The 17,278-nt window shown below is 41.8% G+C and overlaps 1 protein-coding gene across 1 annotated transcript in view; it reads right to left on the reverse strand.

Moving 5' to 3' along the window:
- Positions 1–5,203: 5,203 nt before the first annotated feature.
- The window catches only part of AR (androgen receptor), a 427,211-nt gene continuing 415,136 nt past the window's right edge, over positions 5,204–17,278 (reverse strand). Inside the window, exons 7-8 of the mRNA XM_069747353.1 lie at positions 16,216–16,373; positions 5,204–6,255 (exon numbers count right to left, since the gene is read on the reverse strand). Coding sequence (XP_069603454.1) covers positions 6,100–6,255; positions 16,216–16,373 — 314 coding nt within the window. The 3' untranslated portion in view covers positions 5,204–6,099. The remainder of the gene's footprint in view (positions 6,256–16,215; positions 16,374–17,278) is intronic.

A 17,278-nucleotide genomic window follows, 5' to 3' on the forward strand; every position in this document is an offset into this window, starting at 1 on the left:
GGTATCCCCATTAGGATGTGGGTGAGGTATCCCCATTAGGATGTGGGTGAGGTATCCCCATTAGGATGTGGGTGAGGTATCCCCATTAGGATGTGGGTGAGGTATCCCCATTAGGATGTGGGTGTGGTATCCCCATTAGGATGTGGGTGAGGTATCCCCATTAGGATGTGGGTGAGGTATCCCCATTAGGATGTTGTGAGGTATCCCCATTAGGATGTGGGTGAGGTATCCCCATTAGGATGTGGGTGAGGTATCCCCATTAGGATGTGGATGAGGTATCCCCATTAGGATGTGGGTGACGTATCCCCATTAGGATGTGGGTGAGGTATCCCCATTAGGATGTGGGTGAGGTATCCCCATTAGGATGTGGGTGAGGTATCCCCATTAGGATGTGGGTGAGGTATCCCCATTAGGATGTGGGTGAGGTATCCCCATTAGGATGTGGATGAGGTATCCCCATTAGGATGTGGGTGAGGTATCCCCATTAGGATGTGGGTGAGGTATCCCCATTGGATGTGGGTGAGGTATCCCCATTAGGATGTGGGTGAGGTATCCCCATTAGGATGTGGGTGACGTATCCCCATTGGATGTGGGTGAGGTATCCTCATTAGGATTCTGGTGAATTCTTTGGTTCTTCTTTACAATCAAATGCTTTCATCTTAGTAATTTACTTTAAGAAATCAACAAGGCATAGTGCAAATCTCCATTATAACAACCCATGTGTGAGATAAATAAGGGCTCCATGTAAGCAGTCATAATGTGACACATGAGTCCATGTGCCTTTATCATACAATTTCCGTTATCCTGTCAGATAATGCATAAAACATAGTGTCGGAGGTATTTGGAGAAACGCTTCTAGAGGAGAGAGTCTCTGACGTACGGCTCAGGTTGATGTTTATCTTGCTACTACGACTATGTCCACTATTTGGTTATTGTGGGTAAGTGCTGAATTAGAATGCCCTCTATACACATGATGTCCATAAAATGCTTAAGTCCACTTTCAATTTTCTGAAAGATGTGGACTAGATTTCAGAAGAGTTTGGTAAGATAACACATGTACACGGGACACGATCACCCTGGTCATAATATTACTCTGATATATCAATAGGTTTGCTGTTGACAAAGTAAATGCCCCTTTTTTTTTTTTACAAGAAAGCCACCTACAATGCTTTACTCTGAACCCTGAGTTCATATGGAGGAGCCCTTCTCATGCCGAGACCTCCAGAGTACTGCACCAGTAGAGGGCGCTGATGTCAACGCAACCTGAACACAACATCAATCTGCAAAAATCTGAAAAAGTTAAAAACAAAAATACCCCCACCCCTCTCTATAGGTATTAATTTACTAAATGTCCTCCTTATGTACCATGGTATATTAGTAGTTAGCCCCCTCCATACTAGAAGAGACCCTACGAGCCTCAGTGTAAAATAGGTCACTGTTTAATATGGAATGAGCACACCGCCCAACCCAATGACAATACTTGGCTTCTTTTTGACCTATGGCTGGCTCTGATTAAGGAATAGCTTACACAAACCACAGACACCACTTGTCTTGCTCCAACTTCTTTTATCTTATCTCATTGTTCTGAACAGTGACCTATTGTGTCTATTTTCTGTGCAAAATGCCACCCTAACCCATAAGGAAGAGAAGGCTATTAACCCCTGTAGTATTATACCCCTCGGAAACACGTCAGCTTATGGTGATTTATATATAAAATTTTTGACGGGAGGCCAATAAATGTAAAGTGCTCATCATTCAGTACATCACTTTGTAAAGCTAAATTCTATCCATACAAAAATAAAATATATATATATACGGTATATACGGTTTTTGTGTGGCTCAAAATTGCCAGGAAATGCCACAAAAATATTTTTTTAAGCATAGTGCAAACTTGCTTATATAGGGAACAATTTAGTGCACTTGTACTTTGGTGGTTCTGTCTGGTCCAATCCCAGGAGACATTTACCACCAAAAGTAGAGGCTATAGATCTAGAAGATAAAAATCACATGTATGCTTTAGATATATCTCTGCATTCATTGTTCAGAGGAGGAGTATTAAAGATATATATAGGTGGGTATAAAGGCACGACCTGTATGTTTGCTTCATTAAATGATTCACTGCTTCCCCTATGGACATCCATCCTCTAGGTTCTTAAACATAAATTCTGCGTCTCTATAATGAGCTGCTGACATATACGATTCATACATTGTATGTAAACTATTTCTGGAGGGTATCTGAACTGTGATTTTACAGATATATAGACATTATCCATGAAATGTACATCCATAATTTTATGCTGATACACAATAGATGCCAGGTGTCAGCCTAGGGCAAGGTTCAACCCTAAAAGCTGTATAGTGAACCACATGTGTCTATTAGATCAGGATCATACTGATTGTATGTATGTGTGATCACATGAGCAGATAGACAATCAATATTTTTCACAGCAGATTCTACTATTTTCCCTGGAAGTTAGCAGTGGCAGACATGTGTGGTAGCTGCTTTCTTCTCCTTTTCCATAGCAATTGATGTGCATAAGTGGCACAGCCAAACATTCATGTTATCAGGGAAAACTACAGAGAGAATGGCCAGGCAATTTACCCAGCATTAAAATTGTGTGTGGTCATTATCATAAGTGAGAGAAGTCGGATAGAGGGATCTATTCTTAATTCTAATCATCAGGTGATAATCAAAATGGTATTGAAACTAGTCTCTCATCCTGGAAAATGTCGGTGCTGAGAACATGATACTGGAAAATGTTCAAACTGAGAACATGCTCCTGGAAAATGTCCATGCTGAGAACATGATACTGGAAAATGTCCACGCTGAGAACATGATACTGGAAAATGTCCACGCTGAGAACATGATACTGGAAAATGTCCAGGCTGAGAACATGATACTGGAAAATGTCCACGCTGAGAACATGATCCTGGAAAATGTCCACACTGAGAATATGATCCTGGAAAATGTCCACGCTGAGAACATGATCCTGGAAAATGTCCACACTGAGAACATGATACTGGAAAATGTCCACGCTCAGAACATATTCCTGAAAAATGTCCACGCTGAGAACATGATCCTGGAAAATGTCCACGCTGAGATCATGATCCCGAGAAATGTCCATTATGAGAACATGATACTGGAAAATGTCCATGCTGAGAACATGATTCTGGAAAATGTGCACGCTGAGAACATGATCCTGGAAAATGTCCACGCTGAGAACATGATCCTGGCAAATGTCCATTATGAGAACCTGATACTGGAAAATGTCCATGCTGAGAACATGATCCTGGAAAATGTCCACGCTGAGAACATGATCCTGGAAAATGTCCACGCTGAGAACATGATACTGGAAAATGTCCACGCTGAGAACATGATCCTGGAAAATGTCCACGCTGAGAACATGATCCTGGAAAATGCCCACGCTGAGAACATGATACTGGAAAATGTCCACGCTGAGAACATGATACTGGAAAATGTCCACACTGAGAACATGATCCTGGAAAATGTCCATACTGAGAACATGATCCTGGAAAATGTCCATGCTGAGAACATGATCCTGGAAAATGTCCACGCTGAGAACATGATCCTGGAAAATGTCCACGCTGAGATCATGATCCTGAGAAATGCCCATTATGAGAACATGATACTGGAAAATGTCCATGCTGAGAACATGATCCTGGAAAATGTCCACGTTGAGAACATGATCCTGGAAAATGTCCATGCTGAGAACATGATCCTGGCAAATGTCCACGCTGAGAACATGATCCTGGAAAATGCCCACACTGAGAACATCATACTGGAAAATGTCCACGCTGAGAACATGATACTGGAAAATGTCCATACTGAGAACATGATCCTGGAAAATGTCCACGCTGAGAACATGATCCTGGAAAATGTCCACGCTGACAACATGATACTGGAAAATGTCCACGCTAAGAACATACTCCTGAAAAATGTCCACGCTGAGATCATGATCCTGGAAAATGTCCACGCTGAGATCATGATCCTGGAAAATGTCCACGCTGAGAACATGATACTGGAAAATGTCCACGCTGAGAACATGATCCTGGAAAATATCCATTATGGGAACCTGATACTGGAAAATGTCCATGCTGAGAACATGATCCTGGAAAATGTCCACGCTGAGAACATGATCCTGGAAAATGTCCACGCTGAGAACATGATCCTGGAAAATGTCCACGCTGAGAACATAACATGATCCTGGAAAATGTCTAGGCTAAGAACATACTCCTAAAAAATGTCCACGCTGAGAACATGATCCTGGAAAATGTCCATTATGAGAACATGATACTGGAAAATGTCCATGCTGAGAACATGATCCTGGAAAATGTCCATGCTGAGAACATGATCCTGGAAAATGTCCATGTTGAGAACATGATCCTGGAAAAAGTCCATGCAGAGAACACGATCCTTCCTTTTTCTCATAGAAGAGAGGAGAATGGTGTTGAGAGTTCAGAGTCCCATTATAGGGACTAGTCCCATCAGTGACCAGCGTACTGACTATTCAATTGTATGACATAAGAAAAATGTAAAGAATTTTTTTGGGGGGTTTTCAGAGATTACTGTGCATATTATAAATCACAGTCTTACCTGTATTGGGTCATCACTTGCTAATGCAAATTATAGTATAAGCCATCTCTGGTCTGTCCAGGTATTTGTTGTACCATAGTTAATAAATTGGGTGTATCCCATTTACCTTTATGGCTAAAATCAGTATTATTGATTAATGTATGGTTAATTATTGGGTTGTTATTGGAAGGAGAACATCTGAAATCACAAAGCTAGTGGTGATTGTATGAGAGGCTTTCTGTAGATATCTGTGGACTAGACAAGATGTCTTTTCCCTTTTGGACACTAATGATAGTGATAGATGATAGTGAATGATAGATTCATGAGTGATACATTCAGGTAAATGAACCTACTTCATGGACCGAGCCTTACTGTAAGATCCTTATCAGTATTTTGGTGAGAGCTGACAGTGCATCTGTGTCCTTCACAATGCTAGATATAAAGCGTACAATGATACAGTTTTGTAAATTCTCCATTTCTTATATGTGAAATGTTTGCTGTTATGTAATGTATATAAACTGCGGTTGCTCGTGAGAGTCCAGATATATACATGCTGTCTAAAAAAGTGAGATGAAGTGAATACACTAAAAAAGGCAAGAGAAGCATGTTACATGGAGCATGTGGTAGAAAAAAGCCTTAGTGTTCAGCTTTACTGTCTTGGTCTTTAGAACAGAAAGACGCAGAAGGATTGATTGAGAAGAGACGACCTACGTGAGTGGCCTGAGCCATCTAAGTTTAGAGGGTCTGAAACTGAAACGGTACTGACTGTATTCCTGAAGAATTTCTGTGTATTTATCTGAACGCTTCCCGCCTCCTTATCTCTTGCACCATCAGTCAGCTCAGAACCCCATATTTAAGGTACAGCTGTGATTCTCAATCAGAGGGTCATGTATCAGAGGTGTTGTTTCAGTGCAGGCTCAAGTACTCAATCATCCCTTTGGCTTTTGATGTAGCCCCGACGTCTCCTGGCCGGAAAACAAGAGTGCATAATCAGCCTCGAATCTATCAAAGAAAATAGGCAAGGACAAAAATACTGCTTGCCATTATACCCAGAATTTGCGGCCAGGAGAATAAGTGCTTTTAGTGTACATATCTGTGTATATAAAATCTGGGCTTTACCACCCCCCGCACTGCTTGTTTGTAGAATATCTACTGATGTGTTAGCTGACAAAGAACATATGCACAGAACTAAACTTGTGATTCCAATAGTTCCTTAGAAATGACCAGTCTATAATCCAATGCACACACAACTTGTATAGTCTGGTCGCGAAATCCAAACTGTCCTCCGATCAGTCCTCCAGTGGATCCCCTTGTGGATCGGTGACGTGGCACACATCTTAGAAGGTTGCTTGCATGACAACTGTCCTTAACATTCACAAATGAAGAGGTCAAGCCTGTGTGGCATGACATGATGAAGTCTGCAAGTAGAGTCCATTTTGCATATCTGTACATGGTGACCCTTAAGGCACACTGCAGGGGGGAGAGAAATGGCCCAGAGGGGCTTTTCATGAATTATGGAAATAGAGGGGCTTGACTCTGCCGGACAGAATCTTGGGAACTTGCACTGAAATTATTTCAGACATCATTTCAGGGAAATCCACGCTCACCATCTGTGCCTTCACAAAGAGGTCAAATGTAAACTGGTGCAGCTCACGTGCAATCTGAAAAACAAAAAAAAAAAAAATATATATATACAGCAAACAGAATCAACACATTCTAGAAAGAGAAGAATTTAAATGTATGCATAACAGTATTTAATACTGTCAGTAATGAGCAGGTAAGATATGCAACCATTTGTCTTAGAAATGTCAAAACATCTACTATGAACAACACCAAAAGCACTTCAAAAATATGAAATGCGATCTGCTGGCTTGCAGTTTCGGAGATGAGATGTGCACTGCTGTCCTGCTTCACAGATTTATAGAGGGACATTTATCTATTCTGGCTCATTTTTTCAGGTATAGGAAATGTTCATTCAATGGCTTCTATAGAAAAGTGTTATTGTGGTCGTTACATGCACTTTTCTCCTCTGAAGTCTATTGGCAAAGACTGCAGAAATTCCTGAAAGAGGTCTACATTTTATACAGCTCATTCACATTGTGAGGTCTGATTCTGCATTTTGTTATGAGCATTTCAAAATAAAAATCCACAAAAAATGTTTTGTGTCGAACAGCTCTAAGGATATGTTTCCACGGTCAGGAATGGCTCAGTATTTGCTCAGGATTTGATGAAAGTAAAATCTGCATCTGAGGTCACTGTCAGGTCACCTGCGTTTTTGATGCGGATTTGTGTGTGTTTTTGTAAGCTAAATAAAGATATATATATAAAAAAAAGAATTGTTATGTAATTTCCTTGCCCAACCTATTCTTTTACATACTCCATTGAAGAATAATGTTTACACACACAGATAGATAGATCTATAGATAAAGTACAGACCAAAAGTTTGGACAGACCTTCTCATTTAAAGATTTTTCTGTATTTTCATTACTATGAAAATTGTACTTTCACACTGAAGGCATCAAAACTATGAATTAAGGGTTATGGAAATATAAAAATAAAAAAAAATGTGCGAAAAACTGAAAATATGTCTTATATTCTAGGTTCTTCAAAGTAGCCACCTTTTGCTTTGATGACTGCTTTGCACACTCTTGGCATTCTCTTGATGAGCTTCAAAAGGTAGTCACCAGAAATGGTCTTCCAACAATCTTGAAGGAGTTCCCAGAGATGCTTAGCACTTGTTGGCCCTTTTGCCTTCACTCTGCGGTCCAGCTCACCCCAAACAATCTCAATTGGGTTCAGGTCTGGTGACTGTGGATTCCAGGTCATCTGGTGTAGCACCCCATCACTCTCCTTCTTGGTCAAATAGCCCTTACACAGCCTGGAGGTGTGTTTGGGGTCATTGTCCTGTTGAAAAATAAATGATGGTCCAACTAAATGCAAACCGGATGGAATAGCATGCCGCTGCAAGATGCTGTGGTAGCCATGGTGGTTCAGTATGTCTTCAATTTTGAATAAACCCCCAACAGTGTCACCAGCAAAGCAACCCCACACCATCACACCTCCTCCTCCATGCTTCACAGTGGGAACCAGGCATGTAGAGTCCATCCATTCACCTTTTCTGCGTCACACAAAGACACGGTGGTTGGAACCAAAGATCTCAAATTTGGACTCACCAGACCAAAGCACAGATTTCCGCTGGTCTAATGTCCATTCCTTGTGTTCTTTAGCCCAAACAAGTCTCTTCTGCTTGTTGCCTGTCTTTAGCAGTGGTTTCCTAGCAGCTATTTTACCATGAAGGCCTGCTGCACAAAGTCTCCTCTTAACAGTTGTAGAGATGTGTCTGCTGCTAGAACTCTGTGTGGCATTGACCTGGTAACTAATAAGAGCTGCTGTTATCCTCCAATTACTGATGCTGGTGACTTGGATAAACTTATTGTCAGAAGCAGAGGTGACTCTTGGTCTTCCTTTCTTGGGGCGGTCCTCATGTGAGCCAGTTTCTTTGTAGCGCTTGATGGTTTTTGCAACTGCACTTGGGGACACTTTCAAAGTTTTCCCAATTTTTCGGACTGACTGACCTTAATTTTTTAAAGTAATGATGGCCACTCGTTTTTCTTTACTTAGCTGCTTTTTTCTTGCCATAATACAAATTCTAACAGTCTATTCAGTAGGACTATCAGCTGTGTATCCACCAGACTTCTGCACAACATAACTGATGGTCCCAACCCCATTTATAAGGCAAGAAATCCCACTTATTAAACCTGACAGGGCACACCTGTGAAGTGAAAACCATTCCCGGTGACTACCTCTTGAAGCTCATCAAGAGAATGCCAAGAGTGTGCAAAGCAGTCATCAAAGCAAAAGGTGGCTACTTTGAAGAACCTAGAATATAAGACATATTTTCAGTTGTTTCACACTTTTTTGTTAAGTATATAATTCCACATGTGTTAATTCATAGTTTTGATGCCTTCAGTGTGAATGTAAAATTTTCATAGTCATGAAAATACAGAAAAATCTTTAAATGAGAAGGTGTGTCCAAACTTTTGGTCTGTATTGTAAATAGATGATAGATAGATAATAGATAGATATAATAGATAGATCTATCTATCATCTATCTATCTATCTATCTATAGATCTATCTATCTTATTATCTATCAATAGATCTATCTATTGATCTATCTATCGATAGATATATCTATAGCTCAAGAAAGCAAATTAGAGCAGCACAAAGAAAGAGTCCGGGTGCAGAGCCCCCCAGGCAAATACCAAACCTCAATTATACATGGGACTTTTAAACACATGTGAATCACCTCAGATACACAATTAGAAAAAAGAAACTTGATTAACATTTTGAGGGACAGGACCACACTGGAAAATCTCAAATTTCGTATCATTGATTCCCCCCCCCCTCCCCCCCTTTGAGATGGGGTGGTGATAATTCTTAAAACTATGGAATTACTATGGATCCGGAGGTTAAATATGCTAAAACCTTTCGGATTAAATGTGAATTATAATCCATACTTTTATGAGTTACTCTTTGCGGTGTCTCTTATATGCTTCAACTGAATTCTTTTTCTTTTTGCTTGGGTTAGTGCCAATTGTTTTTTTTTTATTTTTTTCCTTTTTTGAAAAATGTGAATATAATCAAATTGTCCCATTCAGAAAAATTGGCAAGGTGTTTTTTATTTATTTTTTTGCTTTGTTGGAAATTGAGATCGAACAATAATATGTAGCTATATTTACTCTTGACACAAGGGATCTTTCTGTGATTTGGGGATAATTCCTTCAATTGAAAAGATTTAAGCTGTGGCTTTAGAGGAGTATATTATCCATTTAAGAATTTGGGGTTGAGACTAGTGTTGAGCATTCAGATACTGCAAATATCGGGTATCGGCCGATATTTGCTGTATCGGAATTCTGATACCGAGTTCCGATATTTTTGCTATATCGGAAATCGGAATCGGAAGTTCCTATAAGTTCCCAGTCATCTTCGGCGTCTGCGGTGCGTATGGTTTCAGGGTCTGGAGGAGAGGAGACTCTCCTTCAGGCCCTGGGATCCATATTCATGTAAAAAATAAAGAATAAAAATAAAAAATATGGATATACTTACCCCTCCGACGAACCCTGGCTGTCACCGCTGCAAGCGTCTGCCTCCGTCCCTAAGAATGCAGAGAGTGAAGGACCTTCGATGACGTCGCGGTCACGTGAGCGGTCAGGTGAGCGGTCACCTGACCGCGATGTCATTGAAGGTCCTTCACTCTCTGCATTCTTAGGGACGGAGGCAGACGCTCGCAGCGGTGACAGCCAGGGTTCGTTGGAGGGGTGAGTATATCCATATTCTTTATTTTTATTCTTTATTTTTTACATTAATATGGATCCCAGGGCCTGAAGGAGAGTCTCCTCTCCTCCAGACCCTGGGAACCATAAAGGATCACTTCTGATATTTGTGTCTCATTGACTTGCATTGGTATCGGGTATCGGTATCGGCGATATCCGATATTTTTTGGATATCGGCTGATCCCATCTGATACCGATACTTTCAAATATCAAAAGGTATCGCTCAACACTAGTTGAGACACATTTCTTTAGCGAGGTTTGTGTGTCCCCCATTCTTCGTGTGATGAGTTGCCAGCCCCAGCTAATGGGGGGTGTTCTCACCCTTATCGATTTTTCCTAGCCCTTCTAATATCTAATTTTAATGGGAATCCTCTTTGAAACATGCTTGAAAATGAGTCTTAGGCTACTTTCACACTAGCGTTTTTTGCAATACGTCGCAATGCGTCGTTTATGGGAAAAAACGCATCCTGCAAAGTTGTTTGCAGGATGCATTTTTGCCCCATAGATTAACATTAGCGATGGTAAGGTAAGGTAAGCCCACCGGCATCAGGGGCTTATCTGCAGCATTCTGTAATGCTGTAGATAAGCCCCTGATGTTACCTGAAAAAGGAGAAAAAGACGTTATATTATACTCACCCAGGGGCGGTCCCGCTGCTGGTCAGGTCGGATGGGCGTCTCTGGTCCGCTGCGGCTCCTCCTATCTTCTTTCCATGACGTCCTCTTCTGAGCTTCAGCCACGGCTCCGGCGCAGGCGTACTTTGCTCTGCCCTGTTGAGGGCAGACAAAGTACTGCAGTGCGCAGGCGCCGGGCCTCTGACCTTTCCGGCGCCTGCGCACTGCAGTACTATCCTCTGCCCTCAAGAGGGCAGAGCAAAGTATGCCTGCGCCGGAGCCGTGGCTGAAGATCAGAAGAGGACGTCATGGAAAGAAGATAGGAGGCGCCGCAGCGTACCAGAGACGCCCATCCGACCTGACCAGCAGCGGGACCGCCCCTGGGTGAGTATAATATAACGTCTTTTTCTCCTTTTTCAGGTAACATCAGGGGCTTATCTACAGCATTACAGAATGCTGCAGATAAGCCCCTGATGCCGGTGGGCTTACCTTACCCGCGATTTTCGGGGTGACAGGTTCCCTTTAATAATGAGTGTCCCACGACGAGTCCAGCTCTGCTACATCTGGATGCCTGACATCCAGACATAGCAGAGCTTGTGGATGACCACTGGAGATCTCCGGCGATCACATACACTCTAGCTCTCCCGGTCAGCTGACCGTGAGAACTAGCCTAGGGTGACCGGAGATAACCCCTGGTCACGTGCACGGCAGTTCTCGCGGTAAGCTAAGTCATCACGAGAACTGCAGTGGACGCAGACTTCCGGCGGTCGCCGCTTTGTAAACAGACATGCTGCGTTCTGGAAAGACGTGCCGCATGTCCAGATACGCGGGTATGCCGCCTGCATCTTTTAACGCATAGTGGAGACGGGATTTCATGAAATCACCTCCACTATGCTGTAACATCTGGAAGCTGTGTGTTTGACGCTGCGACTGTATGCAGCGTCAAACACGCAGCGTTTCCTGACCGTGGAAACATACCCTAAACATTTTGGAATAAATAAATAAAGCTTAGGGCATAAACCCAGCAGGTTGATGACCACCATTGTTCACATTGCTGGCTCCTTCCAAAAAAAATGGAGAATGGTGGTACAATTAGTTTTTTATTTATGACCATGCAAATATTTATCACAACAAATGTTTGGATCCCAACAACATTATGCAGCTATAGAGCGGCTCAACTCTACTTTAGAAGTTACTAGACATAAAATTGGCACATACAGGAGGTATTTTGTGTATCTGATGAAAGTTTTCTTTATTCGGCTGTAAGTTAAGGTAGAACTTACTCTTTCCTTTCTGAGGGAATTTATCTCTTTCTTAGGATTCTCCAGAAGCTGTTGGATTATTGATTGCATAGTTTTAGGATAAAACTCGATTGCTCAATACGGAGCTGTTAGAACATTAAGTTATTATTGGTCAATTGACAACATGTGCACCTATTTTATGAATGAGGGCTGAGTTATATAGCCGAGATTGGTTAGTAACATTTACATCATTGGCTTTTCTACTTACATTTATTTCTGTTTATCTGTGTTTTTTAGTATGCTGTTCTAATATCAGGGTGTAAATCCATGAAGGGATGACAAGGATATAAATATTTTGATATGTTGCAATTACATTTTTCTAGAATTTAATTATACATTGTGTTTGGGAAAATTTGGCACCGCTGTGACAATTAGCGCCCAAAGATTTTCTGCGACGTGTTGATGAGATTTGTAGCTGTACTATACTCTGGATTTTCTGCGACGTGTAGATGAGATTTGTATCTGTACTACACACTGGATTTTTGTACTACACTCTGGATTTTCTGCGACGTGTAGATGGGATCTGTAGCTGTACTATACTCTGGATTTTCTCTGACGTGTAGATGAATTTGTAGATGTACTACACTCTGGATTTTCTGTGATGTGTAGATGAGATTTGTAGCTGTACTACACTCTGGATTTTCTGAAATGTGCAGATGAGATTTGTATCTGTACTATAGTCTGGACTTTCTCCGACGTGTAGATGAGATTTGTATCTGTACTATACTCTGGATTTTCTGCAACGTGTAGATGAGATTTGTAGCTGTACTGCACTCTGGATTTTCTCTGACGTGTGTTAGGGCTAGCGGAACGCACCAAATAATAAGACTGATAGTGTACGGTGCGTTCGTAGCCCGGGGTCCACCGTGCAGAGATGGAACCTGCTGCTGAGTAATGACGGACTATATGGCGGTACTCATAAGTATACTCGCGTGGGTTAAACTTCACCCAACGTGAAGGAAGCGATCCTGTTGCGTCACAGGGTCGCGGTACCGCACATAGAAGGCGAGCAAGCAGTCAGCGAACTTAACCCCAACTAGGATTGAAGTCCGATTAGACCCTTGCTGGCACAACACCGCAACAGGGTGTGTTAGGCAACACTTATAATTAGAGCACCGAAGTGCGAACTGTGCCGTGCTGGCAGGCACCACTAAGCACCCAGACGTGGGTCAGGAAGCGCACTACTGGCGCGTGGCGCCGCACTGGCGGTCACAGCAATAGACGCTGATACGTGTGTGACACGTTGAGTGATTTATCGGGCGCTAGATAGCAGCCATACTCCATACGCGAACAGTCATACAATAGGGTAGGGGTATTTAATGAACGACTTGCACTCACAACAAACACACGTATTCAATTGTACACTAGCGCATGGCCGTGCGGTCATGCGCAGTTTATATAATTGCAGGACAGGAAGTGGCCACAGAAACTTTGCCCTTCCAAGACCTGCCAAGAGGACCAATGGAATGCGCTGCAGAGCCAGAGCACATGACCCTCGATCTCCAACGGGAGATCTTGCTCTGGACATGCTCAGTGTGCGCAAACAAGGACTTAGTCCCAGGGAAGTCCGCTCGCTGCTGACCAGCACTGACTTTAATGGCAGGAGCTGAAGAAGCAGCAGTAACTCTCTGTACAGAGTGAGAGCGAGCAAGACACTGGGAGCGACGTCCCTGCTGAGCAGACTCCACTGCGGCTGGAGGAGAATGAGAGACCGCAGCGGAGACGGATCGAGATTCCCCCTGTGCAGCAGAGGAAACTCGACTCCTAACAACGTGTAGTTGAGATTTGTATCTGTACTACACACTAGATTTTCTGCGACGTTTAGTTGAGATTTTTAGCTGTATTACGTTCTTGATTTTCTGCGACGTGTAGATGAGATTTGTATCTGTACTATACTCTGGATTTTCTGCAACGTGTAGATGAGATTTGTAGCTGTACTACACTCTGGATTTTCTGTGACGTGTATATGAGATTTGTAGCTGTACTATACTCTGGATTTTCTCTGACGTGTAGTTGAGATTTGTATCTGTACTACACACTAGATTTTCTGCGACGTTTAGTTGAGATTTTTAGCTGTATTACGTTCTTGATTTTCTGCGACGTGTAGATGAGATTTGTATCTGTACTACACACTGGATTTTCTGCAACGTTTAGATGAGATTTTTAGCTGTATTATGTTCTTGATTTTCTGCGACGTGTAGATGAGATTTGTAGCTGTAGTGCCCTCAGGATTTTCTGCGACGTTTAGATGAGATTTGTAGCTGTACCACACTCTGGATTTTCTGCGACGTGTAGATGACATTTGTAGCTGTAGTACCCTCAGGATTTTCTCCGACGTGTAGATGAGATTTGTATCTGTACCACACTCTGGATTTTCTGTGATGTGTAGATGAGATTTGTAGCTGTACTACCCTCAGGATTTTATGCCCAGGAATCCATACAGAAAATTCTCAGCAAATCCCTCAATCACACTGTTTGGTGAAAAAAGGAGCTCCATCATCCACCAATCCTGAGGATTAACTAACAACCAACGTAAAGCGACACGGGACAAAGTCCAAAAAGATTCAACCAAGGCTGGGATAAGGGAAAATATGGCTTTATTGATAGGATGCCTATGATTACATATAAATCAAATTTAATATAAGTTTGATTTATATGTAATCATAGGCATCCTATCAATAAAGCCATATTTTCCCTTATCCCAGCCTTGGTTGAATCTTTTTGGACTTTGTCCCGTGTCGCTTTACGTTGGTTGTTAGTTCTCTTTCACAGTGGGTTTTCACTGTACTCCTGCACAGTGCACCCTGTATATTTTGGATATTCTTTCATTTTAAAGTATATTAATTTATTTTTGTGTTTATAATCCTGGGTGTACTGTGTTATATATTCAATCCTGAGGATGTGGATAGCGGTGATATCAGGAAGTGAGTGGTGGCGGCCAGTAGGCGGGCGAGGGTATGGGGTGGGCCGCATTTTGCCCAGCTCTGGATTATATTAATTTACAACAAGCACATCATTAGACATTATGAACGTTACTTGAGCAATAATTTTACAATTTTTCTCTGCACAGGGAACGAGACAAATAAGTCATAAGGGATACTTGGGCATTTATCCTTTGCATCTGCTTGATTGCATGTATTAGAAAGATAACATCCAGGGTAGATAAAACTGGGCATAAAGTGCAGTAAAAACTACACCCAAAGAAATAAGAATGTAGAAGATTTAAACCTTATTTCAATAGGAAAATGGAGGCAAGCCGCTTTTCCAGACACTTTTGACAGTAGCTGTAGGCTATAGAAATCCTTAAGCATACGGAAAGCCAAAATATCAGATCCTTGTTTCCACTGACATCTGTGGTCAGGTTACAGACCCCATGCACATCAGATCATAGATGAAGTCTGACAATATTAGGATCCACATCCATGTCTGATGCATATAAAGTTGGTGAAGGCAGGAAAGTTAAACATTTTCTGTAATGCTGCCCTGTATGAGTAGTAATACCGCCCATGGAGTCCTAAGTTTAGATTTTAGAAATCCATTAAGGTTACAGTAATCAGAAAATACCCTATGACTCAGATAAAAATCACTTTAATATACTACTACATGAGACTGCAGAAAAGGTCAAGGAAGCGGCATGCTAAATGATTGACGTGCCAGAATGCCACAGTCTCCACACAGATGAGATGGGCAATGTGTTCCTACAATTCTTGAATGGCTGATGACCTTATGATTGTAGTAATATGGCAGTGTACACTGTATGATCATGTGCCTAAAGGAGAATAAAGTGCAACTACTTCAGCTCTGACTGTTCTTATTCCGATAGCAGCATTAATTAACTTGTCATTGTAGTGGTGGGAGTCCATTATACTGTATGTACTTTTTATGTGCAGTATGATCAGCATTTAGTGTTTTTTTTTTTAACATGTTAACATTTTTTTTATTTTGATGAAAGTCCTACTGTATATGAGCTTACCATGTCTGTATTTTCACACCTCCTTCCCATATCCATACGTGCATCTCCTGTTGTGGACTTCCAACTTGATAGTTTTTTTTTGAGGATTGATGGTAAACGGCACATTCCATAAATCTCATTAAGAAAAGTAACTTATCTATCGATTTTCCATAAGGAATAGAAAAAATATTGATATCCCCATGGCATGGTCTGAAAAGTCACCGACTTGTTCCTTGAGTCGTAAAAACGCGTCAGTGAGTTTTCAGACCATGCCATGTGGATTTCAATCTTTTTTCTATTCTTCATGGAAAATTGATAAAGTAGTAATGGGTTTCTAATGAGATTTTAGGTTTTTGACATTTTGCTTCAATCCTCAACATTTTTTTAAATTTTTATAGGAATAATAATAGCATTACTCTCACCGGCTGCACGGAATCCAGAAGTTTAGTGAGCTGGAAAAATCTCCGTGAACTGGAGGCTGGGTTGCTTCTCTTGCAGGAGATGACACGATCCAGCTCTTTAATGTAGTTCATCCGCAGTTCATCAAAGCACTTCTGATCCTTCAGACCTTCCACAGGAACTAAGGATGGGAGACATGCACATAAAATCTAATAAAGCACAGTCACGTACTCAATCTTCTGTGCAACTGGGCAAACGAAACACATACCGGTATATGTTACCATAGATTTTCCAGCTGGCAATGGAACATAACAATATATCACAATCAGTGATGATCGAGCACTAAAATGCTTGAATAATCAGTTCTGAAATCAAGCAGGTCAGACACTTGGACGGACTTGATTCAAGTAATGTGTATAATGGAAATCAATAGGAAACTGGAGCATTTTTCCAGAAGTCACTAACAGGAGGACTCGGAGGGCAGAGAAATTGCTGAAATTGATAGAAACGGAATGGGAACAGCATGGGGAAGATGACTGGACACATCTCTGACTCCCAGGTCACTGCTGGGAACTAAATAAATCATTAAAAAAAATGAAGTGATAACCAGCCAAGGTAAAGCCGACAGTTAGGTGCTGATATTATCAGGCTGGGAGGGTCCATGGATATTTGCCCTTGCCAGCCCAAAAATACCAGCTCGCAGTCGCCCCAGAATTGGCGCATCACAATATATGCGCCAATTCTGGCACTTTGCCCGACTATTCCCGACTGCCCTGGTGTGTTGGCAATCGAGGTAATATTTTTGGGAGTTGATGTCAGATGTAGTGTTAGCTGGCACCAAGCTCAGGGGATACCGATATCACCGCTCACGCTGGGTCACACAGAGAGTGCAGCCTGAGCAGGATTGACCTATGAAGTTTCAGTCTCAGAACGAGGCTCCATAGGTTGTACTACAGAATCGGTGGACGTTGTGGGATCGCAATGCATTATGTTGGAGCTGTGTGGTTAATAAATTGGTGATCGAGGGATTGTCTCGTTTTCATTTATTAATTTAATTCTCTCTTTTATTACTTTTAGGTTGCCATT

This window comes from Ranitomeya imitator, chromosome 2, assembly GCF_032444005.1.
Source record: "Ranitomeya imitator isolate aRanImi1 chromosome 2, aRanImi1.pri, whole genome shotgun sequence".
NCBI classification, from domain to species: domain Eukaryota; kingdom Metazoa; phylum Chordata; class Amphibia; order Anura; family Dendrobatidae; genus Ranitomeya; species Ranitomeya imitator.